This window comes from Cygnus olor, chromosome 12 (assembly GCF_009769625.2).
Source record: "Cygnus olor isolate bCygOlo1 chromosome 12, bCygOlo1.pri.v2, whole genome shotgun sequence".
NCBI classification, from domain to species: Eukaryota; Metazoa; Chordata; class Aves; order Anseriformes; family Anatidae; genus Cygnus; species Cygnus olor.
In genome coordinates this window covers 12,178,401-12,190,561 of record NC_049180.1, presented here as the reverse complement: position 1 = coordinate 12,190,561, position 12,161 = coordinate 12,178,401, and the positions used below count along the sequence as shown (strand labels likewise).

The 12,161-nt window shown below is 55.3% G+C and overlaps 2 protein-coding genes across 8 annotated transcripts in view; one reads left to right on the top strand and one right to left on the bottom strand.

Moving 5' to 3' along the window:
* The first annotated feature begins 34 nt into the window (after nucleotides 1-34).
* Nucleotides 35-4,016, top strand: CTRL (chymotrypsin like). The gene is made up of 7 exons (XM_040571394.1): nucleotides 35-864; nucleotides 1,094-1,197; nucleotides 1,348-1,427; nucleotides 1,684-1,765; nucleotides 1,863-2,043; nucleotides 2,549-2,682; nucleotides 2,874-4,016. The coding sequence occupies exons 1-7, from the start codon at nucleotides 486-488 to the stop codon at nucleotides 3,033-3,035; spliced, it is 1,122 nt and encodes a 373-aa protein (XP_040427328.1). The 5' UTR covers nucleotides 35-485; the 3' UTR covers nucleotides 3,036-4,016.
* Nucleotides 4,017-4,328: 312 nt separating this feature from the next.
* Nucleotides 4,329-12,161, bottom strand: part of PSKH1 (protein serine kinase H1) — a 38,942-nt gene continuing 31,109 nt past the window's right edge. For all 7 annotated transcript variants that reach the window (XM_040571383.1, XM_040571390.1, XM_040571389.1 and 4 more), the window contains one exon: nucleotides 4,329-10,831. In XM_040571383.1, coding sequence (XP_040427317.1) covers nucleotides 10,514-10,831 — 318 coding nt within the window. In that variant the 3' untranslated portion in view covers nucleotides 4,329-10,513. The remainder of the gene's footprint in view (nucleotides 10,832-12,161) is intronic.

The window sequence follows — 12,161 nt, the reverse complement described above, 5'->3', positions numbered from 1 at the left end:
CACTTGCCAGTGTCCTGATTACGTGCCAGAGGACAGGGCACAGGGGTGGCACAGAGCAGAGACTGTCCCTGTGCTCAGCATCGCTCCAAGAATAGCTCCAGGCACTCAGGGGAGGCTGGGGGGACAGAAGTATTCTCTTCAGTCTGGGGTCAGAGGGGCTGGGCAGCTGCTGGGGGGTGGCACAGGGGTTGCGGGGTCAGCCTTGCCATCCTCCCAGGGGCTCACCGTGTTCTCTCCACAGCCCCTGGCTGCCTGGGAAGGCTTCTGCTCACCCCAGCTGGCTCTGGGATGCACTCACCTGCACAGGAACACACTTCCAGGGGTGGCCTTGGGCCCTGGGAACGTCCAGCTGGGATGTTCGCCTTCCCAGGCACGTGTCACAGCCACACAGAGGAACAGCCCCGGTGCCAAGCAGATCTGAAACAGGCCTGGGGACACGGCGGTCTCCCACAGCCCAGGCACTGGCACCCATCTCAGCCCCATCTATGTGCCAGCAAATAGCCCAAGCGGTAAATGTGCCCCCGTCATGGCCCTACAGGACCCTCACTCCCTGTAGTATCAGAGGCTGCAGCGAGGACCCACACAACTCATCCCAGCAGTGCCCAAGCACCCCTGGTGCCTTTCTGCAGTCCATTCCTGCAGCCATTGACACCAGGGCCACCTGGGGCACGGCAGGCGTAGGCCTGGCACAGCACCGCTGCCCACAGCTGGGACAAGGCACTACGGGGACCTTGCCCTGCCTGGCCACGAGCCACGTGGCTCCCAGCTGCTATAAAGCCCGTGGCCCTGAGATGCGGCCATGTCCTCCCAGGATGGCATTTCTGTGGGCAGTTGCCTGCCTGGCCCTCGCCAGCGCCGTCTCAGGTAAGCAGAGCCACGCATCCAGAGAGGTGGCACCGTACCGGGCAGGTGCAGTGGCCTGCATCCTTCTGCTCCCCCAGGCACAGCACCCAAGGTGCCACCAGGTCTTTGGGGTGCGGGAGGACCGGGGCAGCGCGGATGGCAGCGCAGAGCAGGGGTGCAGCCCCTGGGCACAAGCCCTGAGCGGGGTGCTGTGCCTGGCCACCCTCGTGCCCCTGAGCATCTTCCGCAGGCTGTGGGGTGCCCATGATCAGCCCCTCATTGCAGTACAACGAGAGGATCATCAACGGGCAGAATGCGGTGTCTGGCTCCTGGCCCTGGCAGGTGTCCCTGCAGGTGCGTCACCGTCCTGCTCCCACAGGGCTGGGCGCTGGGGTCGGGACGTGGGCAGGCACCCAAGGGGACGCCCGCACCCCCTGCCTGTCCCCAGCCTTGGGCACAGCCGCAGGGCTCAGCCCCAGCTCTTTTCCTCCTTTTCCTCCCCAGACCCGTACAGGATCCCACTTCTGTGGCGGCTCCCTGATCAACAAGAACTGGGTGGTCACGGCTGCCCACTGCGAATTCAAGTGAGGAGTGATGCCCTCTGGCACCCGCCAGCCCCAGCCCCGTGCCAGAGAACACTGGCCGAGGGACGGGCGCAGCCTCAGGATGCGCCGGGCATCGCGGGGCAGCCCCAAAACCCAGCACCAAAGGGACCGAGCAGCCCACGGCTCCCTCCCCAGCTGGCCCCTTGGCACCACTGCAAGCCCCGGGGCTGCGGAGCCCTTGGGCCAGGTGCTGGCTGCCACAGGGCTCCCTGACCACCCCCCACGCCTCTTGCAGCCCCTACTCCCACGTTGTTGTCCTCGGGGAATATGACCGCAGCTCCGGGTCGGAGGCCGTGCAGGTGAAGACCGTGGTGAAGGTGAGTCGGGTGGATGCGGTGCGGAGGGGGTTACAGCTCCGTGCCGTGGCGCGGTGTCTCTTGGAGGGCTGGGACGAGACGTTCTGGCTCTTGGCAGGCCGTCACGCACCCCAACTGGGACGCCTACAACCTCAACAACGACATCACCCTGCTGAAGCTCTCCTCGCCTGCCCAGCTGGGGTCCCGCGTGGCCCCCGTCTGCCTGGCCCCAGCCAACCTGGCTCTGCCCAGCAACCTGCAGTGTGTCACCACCGGCTGGGGACGCACCAACACAAACTGTATGTACCCTGTGGCTTCGGTGGGCTCCCGGCAAGCTAAGCTGCCTCTTGCAGCGGGGGGAAGACGGCATGCATGGCCGTGTGTGGCCACCCTCCTTCCCAAAGGGCCTGGCGGATGCGGGGTACCCACAGGCACCTGCTGGGGGAGCACACGATGTGCACGTGGGGAGGAGGGAGCTGTGGCTGAGTGGCCGTCTGGGCGTGCACAACCATGTGCACGTGTGTGTTGGTGTGGGCACGGGTGTGGGCACATCCCCAGAGGTGTTTGTGCACAGGCACGAGCTCGCCTTTGCTCTGGGCTGCTTGCACCTTCCCAGAGATGAGTGTGCAAGGGGTACGTCTGCAGGGAGCGGCAACATGCATTGCAGGGCAGCACCCGCACCTTGGCCCTGCCAGCGGGAGCTTCCCCGGGGTGCCCGTGCCCTTACGCAGCGATGTCCGTGTGCTCCCGGAGCCCAGGGCCATGTGCCTGCCCAGCACAAGCTAACACTGCTTTTTTCCCCAGCCAACGCCTTGGCGGTGCGCCTGCAGCAGGTAACCCTGCCCCTGGTCTCCCAGAGCCAGTGCATGCAGTACTGGGGCAGCAGCATCACCAGCTCCATGCTGTGCGCCGGGGGGGTCGGCGCCTCCTCCTGCCAGGTAAGGAGCCGGATCCCCCCTGCACCGCGGGGCCGCGGAGGATATGGGGGCTGTTGTACCTGGGGAGCCTGAGATCGAGCTCCTAGGGGAGCAGGCGTCTGGGGTGGCAGAGATGGGTTTGGAGCGAGGTCCCGGGACCTTGGCACCAGCAGGACGGAGGCACAGCGAAGCCGGGGCTCTCCTCTCCGCAGGGTGACTCCGGGGGCCCGCTTGTATACCAGAACGGGAACGTCTGGACCTTGATCGGCATCGTCTCCTGGGGAAACAGCAACTGCAACGTCCACACGCCTGCTGTCTACACCCGCGTAAGCCAGTTCCGAAACTGGATCGACTCCATCGTCGCTCAGGGGTAGAGCCGGGGACGGAGGGATCCAGTGCCCAGGCAAGGTGAGCTGGGCAGAGCCTCCCGGCACCTCCAGCCCTGCTAGCGAGGGGCTGAGCGCGAAGCGAGGTTCCCCGCACTGCAGAGCAATAAAGTGCCACCGTTTCCTTGCGCCAGGCACGGCCTCTGGCTCCTTTCCTCTCGTGGCACGGACCAGGAGCATGGGGGCAGAACGTGGCTCCTTTCCCTAGTCCCGGAGCTGGAGCTTGGTGCCCGGCTGGGACCTGCTGAGCCTGGAGGCATCCACAGCTCAACCCCAGCACCGGGCATGGGGCCGGCTGCAGCTCGGGCACTGTTCAGGGTCTCTATAAGCCAGCAGCTCTACAGACCGGCACCAGCAGGGGCTTTGAGGCTTGCAACAAATGCAGGGAGGGGGGGTGCTGCTGAGTGCACGGGCTTATAAAAGGTCTTCGCCTGGACTTTAAAGCAGTAACACGCGTAGCAGTGTGGGAACACACGAGCTGAGAGGGAGAAGTGTCACGGGCAGCTCCATCTCTTCAGCAAGGTACAAGGGGGCAGCTGGAGCCAGCACGCTGCAGAGCACGTGCAGGCTTCGGGGTAACACAGCAGTAAACTCGGTGCTATCCCAAAGGAAAATTGGAAGACGAAAAGAAAATTCAAGGCCAGACAATGGATTTTCAGAAGAAAGTGGTATTTTCACACAAGCAGGTGCCAGACAAGGGCAGCAGGGCAGGTGTCGGGGCAGGTGGATGCTGCTTTTCCCAAGGTGCTCTCTTCAGCACCCTGTGTCATCTCAGGTCAAATAAAAAAGCCATGAGCCAGTCAGGGGCTTAAGAGCTGGCTCCTGGCAGCTCAAACTAGAGCTGGTCATCAGGACACAGCAGAGAGGAGCAGGATCAGGCCGTCCCAACATGAGCAGCATTTTTTTCCTTCACCAGTGATGCAAACATGATGTAAAACCCTCACTGCATGAATCGCAGCCCCCAAAAAAGTGAACAAAGTGCCCAAAAGCACCCATCCGGCGACCAAACCGTGACTTCTGCGGTGAGGCTGAGCACCCAGCTCACCTGGGGCATCCCACGGCCATCCCAGCCCCTGCGCAAGGCCTCCCTCACGCAGCTCCGGGCAGCCGCAAGGAGGAAGCCAGGGAAGGCTTCTGGGGCACGCTGGTGCCTTCCTGCCGAGGGGCGAGCAGCTCCCAGCTTTTGGTGCCTTCGCTGACCACAGTTCCCAGCTGCCGAGCAGTGTCCTCCAGCCACCGGACCGCGCGTGTGCCAGAATTAATGACAACAGAGCGCTGGGGTACACAGAATACATTTACGTGTTTAACAGAGTACACAAAATAAATAATTCTGTACACTCTAATCATAATGTTACAGACTAATTACAATGGTTCAGACTTCACTCTACGCGACAGTACTCAGCGTGGGGGCAGGACACAGAGGCAAGTCACAGAACTGGATGCTTCTCGAGGCAAACGGCCCCGCCGGGGACTAACAGGACATGACCGCCGTGCTTCCGAGCGGTTCCAACCCAGCACAGGAAATTCGGCAACCAAAAATAACAGCAAGCACCGGAAGGCCTCTGGGCCAGAGGGCTTCCCGGGAGGTGTCTTTCCATAGCAAAAGGCAACAAGAAAACTCACAGCATCTGCGTGCGCTCGCGGTAGGTGCTCGTTTCTAGTTTGGGCCAGGGTTTGTTCCACATTCAACAGAAACACAGTGCAACGTAGTTGTGACAGCAGCGAGGAGCACATCTGTCACACACAAGGGATCTACAGTATTACCGCAGGGGAGGACAGCAGGAGAAGAAAACCACATCACCGGGCAGACAGCAGCCCTCTCCACCAAAGAGGTGCCAAGGGTGGAAGGCTCCAAGCTCCGTGATGCCGCTACCACGGGGCATCCCTGCTGCTTCACATTTTTTTGGCAAATTCACCGCTCAGTAACGCACACCCGACACGCACACACCTGCCTCTGGAGCACCTGAGAGCTGCATTTCTAATCCAGGCTGGAAGACGAGACCGAGTGGTCAGAAAAAGCACCAAAAACCTCCCGAGAGCGGTGCAGGGACCCGGGGCTGGGTACAGGGTGCCCCTCTGGAAGAGCGAGGGATGAGAGCAGGCACCGAGAGCCCAGGCGCTGCATCAGCCACTGCAGAGGGCTCCAGAAAAGCAGTGGGCAGAGGGAAGGGGGCGCCCCGGAGAACAGCACCTCGATGCCCACCGTGAGCCTGCAGCAGGATGGCAACAGGCAGCCTGGAAAACAATCGGCATAATCTAACCCGAGGTGAAGGGCAGCGCCAACCCTGAGCAACAGGGTCCTCACAGGGAGCGTTCTCCCACCCCCAAGGCACCGTGTGTCTGCTGTTACATCGCTTCAGGGCTCACTGTGGCTAATGCAGAGCAAAATCCAGAGCCACGGCCCCATAGTGGAGTTAACCACAATTCATGTCCATGCATGGCATGAGCTGAGTGTATTGACATCTCAGGCAGACACTATGGTTCTGCTAGAAAACAGGACTGAGAAATAGAGCAGGGTATAAGAAAATGTAAATTACCAGAGCAGAACAAGAACTAAAGGAAGAAAATATCCAAATTGCAATGAAGATAAGAGTCTGAGGTTTCTCGTTTCCAGAACAAGTGTGTAATGCAGGCCCTGTACTGCAGCCGGCTTCCACATCACTACACAGGCCAGCAGGTCAGAGCCCTTTTGTCTGGGCTTACACCCACCACGAGGCTGTAAGGCTGTCCTTCACATACATTTGTACATTTCCAAGAACAGAATCCAGGAACTGGCAGAAGCATCTGGATGGTATTGTAATCCCAATATTAAATGGCACAGACTGCTGCTGGATTGAAGGAGTGAGGGTTTCTACTGCCACTAGGCTCGTGTGTTAGTTTTTAGAAGCCTGAGAAGGGTGAGAAGTAAATCACACCTGGACAAGTAATTGCTTCTTAGCAAAACATGTAGAAAAATACATTATGTACTCAAATCTGGATGCAAAGCTTAACAGTCCGTAGACTACCTAACACTGTTTCTGGAAGACCTTTTCCCATTCATTTTCAATAGCCCTTCAAAATATTGAGGAACCAACAGGTAGCATTCTTTGAAGCGCTAACTGTTGCCCCCAGGAGAGCAGGCAAACTCCCAGGACAAAGTGGTGGGATTTCTTTACACAGCAGTGCTGAGTTCCAAAAGACAAACATACAGAAACCCCTTTACTCCTTAAAACTGCTTTTCCCTGAAAGAAAATACACTGGGACGCAACACCCTGAGCTTCTCATCGTGTCTCATGACCCAAGAAAGTCCCAGACCCACTGCTTCTAGCCCCAGCATCATTAGCCTTTGCTTTCTCCTAGTACCCCCAAGGCAGGGTGCTTGCGAACATCTCTTTGAGACGCCGGGGGTGATTGCACATCATTTTACCCGGCAGCGAGCACCCTTCAGGCAGGTGCCCACTAACTCAAAGCTCACACCCGTGTGGGCTACGAGGCTGTTCTGCAGCACGGGCACAGGAGCGAGCAGTGCCACGCCGAGAGGGCGGCTCAACGCCTCAGGCTGCAGGCGTGATCAGCACACCAAACCCCGGCATCTTCCCCAGAACAGGAATGCAACTGGAAGGATCTGGACAAGGACACGCTGCAGTTTGCCACTAGGTGTCATTCCAGCTTCGTTTCATTCTGTTTAACAGAGTACAGGAAACACAAGCGCTCTCTGCTGAGATCTGCACCCAGCTAACGGTTCTTCCATTGAAACTCAGCAACAGCCTGGGACACGTATTTGTTACCTGCATTTTCCTGGCTAATTCAAAACACCACGAGCCAAATCAAGAACCACCATTAAGAGCGAAAGAAGGAAACAAAAAATAAACATAAGAGAAGAAAAACAAAACATCAGATTTAACTTCTACCATCCTCAAGCAAGGCACTTCTGAAAAGCGTAAACTCCTGAGATGTAAGATAAACCAAGAGCTGAGACACCCCTGCAGAATATACACGAAGACATATGATCAAGAAAATTCACAGTGAAGAGCTTCTTAGAGCACAGGTTGAAGGCACCTGAACCAAGTGCTCAGAATTACAGCACGTAGCCCGTCCCCCCCGCCATCAGACCCAGTTGAAAAATGCGCCACAATTGCAAGGGTAAAAGCACCGAGGAATTGTTCTTGAGCTGGACCTTGCAATGCAGCGTTTGGACCATCACAGTCTTCCAGACAAAGCAAAAACACAAAGATCACTGAGCACACCAAGGCATGCTCGGATGGAGTTCAGCTAGTCCCCCCACTGCCCACACACACTATTGTCTGCATCTAAGAGCCCCTACAAACACCTAATTTAGAAAAGGAAGAGGGATTGAAGCAGAAGTGTTACAATCAAATGATGAAAGGAAAGCCCATGAAGATTTTCCCCATATTTACATTGATTTTTCCATGCAAGAGAAAACATTGCATTAGTAAAGAGATATGAAGCTCTGTCTGTAGAGAAGCCAAAGCCCTGGAGGGAACAGACTCAGTCCTGTTTGGTGCAATTCCCTAACAGCAACGCCTGAGGACCACATGCACCTCCATGCCACAAAGAGGTGGGCTGCAGCCACCCAGCACTGCTCACGCACGCGAAGGATCCCCACTTCTGCCAGGTCATAGCACAAACTCACAACTAACATCACTCCGAACTCTTCCTGGTGAAAGATCAATTGCTGAAAAGGGAAATAAAGCAAAAGTTGCCATAGATGGGAAGATTGTTGTTCTGCTTTGTGAAGGAGGAGAAGCAAGCTTGGTCAGATCAGAGCTCAACATCCTGACCTCCTCTTCACCTTCAAATCCACACATCTGGGCATTTTGATGGTCTAGTGGTTAAAGGAAAGGGTCTCAGACTCCAGGTCTTGGCTCAGTCCATCAGTTTGACTTCCCTGCATAGGCAAAATACCTATTTTAAGGATAAACACGCAAGATGATCTGGGGAGGGCCATGAAAGCACCTAAGAGGACAAAGATCATAGAGATCGTGTGTGATGCTCAAAGCATGCAGAAGACTGTTACACGTAATGGCTCAAAACCAGAAACCCTCAGAGAGCATCTGGCCATCTCTTAACACACAGGGTACGAACAATTTCCAGTTAATATCTGCCTTAGAGTACTTGCTGCTTTTGAAGAGCTGTTTGCAGTAACCTGAGGGGCACTGAACCGTTAATGAAGCAGAACGTGGCAAGCTGCCTGTTTTGTCAGAAATCGTGTCTGATTTATAGTTCCTTATATTGAAACAGGAAAAACTACAGCAAAAGGTAGAAGGATCTGAAGAAACCTTTTTTTTTTTTTTTCTGTAGGTCACAGAGCTGAAGAAAAACAACTAGTAATTCTGCAATACCAGTTAATGTTGATGGGAGAAAGACTGCATGTGATGCGGTAGGATGGCCACTCAGGAAAGGGCAGCCTGCAAGGGGCCCAGAGCTTTCAATAACATGCAAACCCACGCAAAGGATTTAGAATTCACCCCTGCTGCAAGTGCATGCACGACCGCTGTCCTTGGGTTTCCTCCATCATATTTCTCATCACAAGCTTAGGAACAGCAAGCTGTGTTCAAAGTGGTTACGGCCCCTCCTAGCTTTGGGGTGGAAAGCACACCCCTAAATTCCCTTTTTTTGCCCCAGTGCGGAAAACTCACGCTTTTTCCACTGAAGCCGTGCTGCTTTGCTGCTTGCTGACCAGCAGGGCTACGGCCAGCAGGGTGAGAGCTCCTTGCAGATGCGACGGAACTTTTACAGCCTTGCTGACACTACAACACGGTGGCACAGACGTCAGTCCTACGAGGGAAAGCCATGCTCTAGAGCCTGGACAGACTGAATCACCCAGCTAAGCACCTACTAGATGCACAGTAAAACTGCAGGGCTTCGTAAGAAAAGCTTCAAAAACCAGCATTTGCCTTCACTCAGACCTGGCCTCTGCTATCGCAAGAGACCAAACCTACCCCAAATGTGCCTTGTTCTGCTGCACTGACTAGGAGGGAAAACATCTCAGCAGGCTTGCACGAAGCTCAGCCCTGCAGCACCCACCTTCCCCTGAGAGGTCCTTCACAAGAGGTCCCCCCATCACCCATCCAGCAGAGGAAAAGCCAAAGGGCAGCTTTTCCCTGGTGGATTTAAGTTACACCTAACGGCTCCACGGCTTTTCTGCGGTGTCTCTTGCTGCTGTCACTCCAGGACTGGGCTTTTCCTAGTCAAGTCCCTACCTTGATCCTACAGAGGCATTTGTGGCCACCTCGCCAGCTCCCAACACCATTTCACTGTCCCAGTGAAGTGATGGCAACATCTGGGGACAGGGAACCAAAGCTTTGGTGTGCTGAAGTGACGTGGTTGGTAACAGTGAGAGGGCCAAGTCACAGCAACAAGAATAAACCGCACGTGGTGGGCACCAGTCCTGCTGAAAGTAGGGAAACCCCTACCAGTACCACTGCACTTGCTCTTGCATTTGTCTCTCCAAGGACACCCAAAACATCTGCCCCAGCAGCGCAGAGTCCTTTCGCCTCCCCTCTATACCGCTCCTTACAGCGGCTTTATACCAACTCAGAAGCCCTGTGCCCCTAACAGAACTGCTGGAGGATGATTCAAGGCAGACAGCAAGGAGCCCCCCAAGAAGCTGCCTCGCCAAGGACATCGCTCTGTGGACCACAAAGTTCCTGCAGGACGATCCTCCTCTCCCTGCCCCTCGATCAGGAGCACCCATGCAGTCAGGATAACTGGAGCCGGACTCCAGCCCCGAGGTCGCAGCACTTCAGTCTGGTTGCCGATTTGCACAGCAGCTCCGCGTGGCGTGAGCAAACCCTCCGCGTCACCACGCCACCGACAGCCCCTTGGGGAAGCCTCACAGCTCCACCGCCGTCACGGAAAGCTGCTGCTGTCTGGCATCTCCTCGGCGCTGCATCGGGACGGGGAGCTGGTGGGCAGCACGCTGTGAGTCAGAGCCAGCCTGGTTCTAGCCGCATGTGACTCATGCCAGCTTGACTGAAAAGGCACCACAGAGTCTGACTAAACCAGCTCAGACTAGGTGTATATATAACATTTTAAATATATACACGTGTATGTGCACACAGGTGTGCACTTAAAGTGATTTTTTTTTCATATGCAAGTGAGAGAAACTGAACGCTCTGGAATCAATAAATAACTATGAACAACCAAGCTCCTGGGCTACAGAAAGAGCTCTTCTCCTCCTTTGCAGCTCCTTAATTTGACTGTTCCTCGAGGCTCTGAGCTCCAAGCCCACAAGAGCTGCTCCATTTCCTGCATGAGACCCTGTGGCACTGCTCGCCCAGGAGTGCCCGCAGGGTGCGATGGCCACCACAAGGTTCCTTTTCCTCCACACAGGGGGACACCTGAAGGAGGGGAGGGAGGAACCTGGACGTTCCTCACCAAGTGCGTGTGCAGCAAAGGGTGCTGCACACCTACACTGCAGGGAAGACTTCTGGAGAGACTTCTGGCAGGTCCCAGCCCAGTGCTCAGCCGGTGTATTGCTGCTGGTAGCGCAGGTTGAGCTCTCGCAGCTCCCGTTCCCGAACCCGCCGCGACTTGTTGGACTTGGTGGAGCGGCTGGAGCGCGTGGACTGCGCGGACTTGGTGCTCTGGCAGCGGGACGATGCCCTCTTGAGAAGGTTTTGGGAGATGGAACGGTGCAGGTTCTTCATGGAGGAAGAGGCTGCCATGCTGACCACCCAGGGGTGCTTCAGGGCCTGAAGGGCTGTCATCCTGTCACTGGGGTCCACCGTGAGCAGGCGATCAATGAAATCCTTGGCCAGGTTGGACACGCTGGGCCAGGGCTGAAACACAAAAGAGGTAATTAGCACGAAACATCCTGGCACAAGTCTGCTGATTAATTCATTCATTCCTCCCAGCCCCATAAGGCACTTCAGGGCATTCTGCTTCTTCCACTTGCTCTTTCATCCTCTAGTCTTCCAAGTCGTAACCAACAGCATCTAGCCAAGGAGAATGAGACAATTACTTCAAGAGCCTGCGAGGGGAGAGGGAATCCAGCAGCTCAATAGGGATGAAGCTGCTTCAGCTCCGTGCCCCTGGGCCAACCAGCAGCACGGCTGAGCCTGCCTTCCCAGCTAGCAGATGAGCACATGGACACGCACACAGCCAGCCATTCGGATCAGCGTGGGGCACGGCCAGACCAGCACACCAACCTGCCACCTGCTGGTAAGCAACCAGCCCTTTTCATTCCTTTTATTCCTCTGTTTTCCAAAACCAATTCCTTCCCCAAATCACCTAGATCCCTCCCTTTTCCCAGCCTTCAGCTCTTCCCCCAAACATCTCATAAGAGAGCATGCTCAGGTCACAGGTAAAAAGTTCTAAATCCAACAGGTGTAGTTAGATGTAAGGAATCCTTATGAATGCATACTGACAAAACAGGAAGGAATTTCTTTTGACAAAATACCGTTTTTAAAGAAACAAAACCAAGCCAGAAAATAATTAATTAAAACCTTAAGCACACAGCTATGCATGCTGGAACCGTTTCATTTCTGACGGAAGACTGCAGCAGCATCAATGTGAGAGAGGAGGACGTTTCCTTGAGAATGAGCTGTGGACAAAGCTGGGAAGAAAACCATGGCAAAATCCACTGAAGCAGCGGGTGGAGGTGGGCAGCCTGGCTAGCATAAAATACAAGCATCCAAAGGACCCAGGCAACAGCAGGTTTCTGCAATCGCTTGCTGCTGCATGGCTGTCTCAGCCTTCCTGCAACCACCAATACATGCGCAGAGACCACAGTCCGAGCAGCATTAAAAAACACCATGCAATTCATGCACTGAAGCTTGGGACACATCACATTAACGTCATTCACAGCCACACACGTGTAACTGAGAACAGCACACGGGTTAAAAAAGCAGGCTGCTGTTCCGTGTCTTTCGTTCCTCTTTTGGTGAGGAAGAAAAGAACATGTCTATTTTAAAATTCAGGGTCCACCATCTGGAAAGTCAGGTATAATGCCCTTTTCTTCTACAAAAGGTTCAAAAAAAGCAGAAAGGTATGTCCTGATTTTTTTGAGGTTTGCAATTTACCAAAAGCAATTTTCTCCTTCAAAAAGGCTAGAAGCCAGCGGCAAGAGAGCTAAATCCACAGGAGGGTTTGGAGCCGAAAGGCAGGATG

Bases quoted from the DNA above. Each gene is read 5' to 3' on its own strand.
- CTRL (XM_040571394.1), top strand. From the start codon at position 486: ATGTGCCAGCAAATAGCCCAAGCGGTAAATGTGCCCCCGTCATGGCCC. The intron at 1,198-1,347 runs GTGCGTCACCGT...TTTCCTCCCCAG, and splicing joins CCTGGCAGGTGTCCCTGCAG to ACCCGTACAGGATCCCACTT. The intron at 1,428-1,683 runs GTGAGGAGTGAT...CGCCTCTTGCAG, and splicing joins GCTGCCCACTGCGAATTCAA to CCCCTACTCCCACGTTGTTG.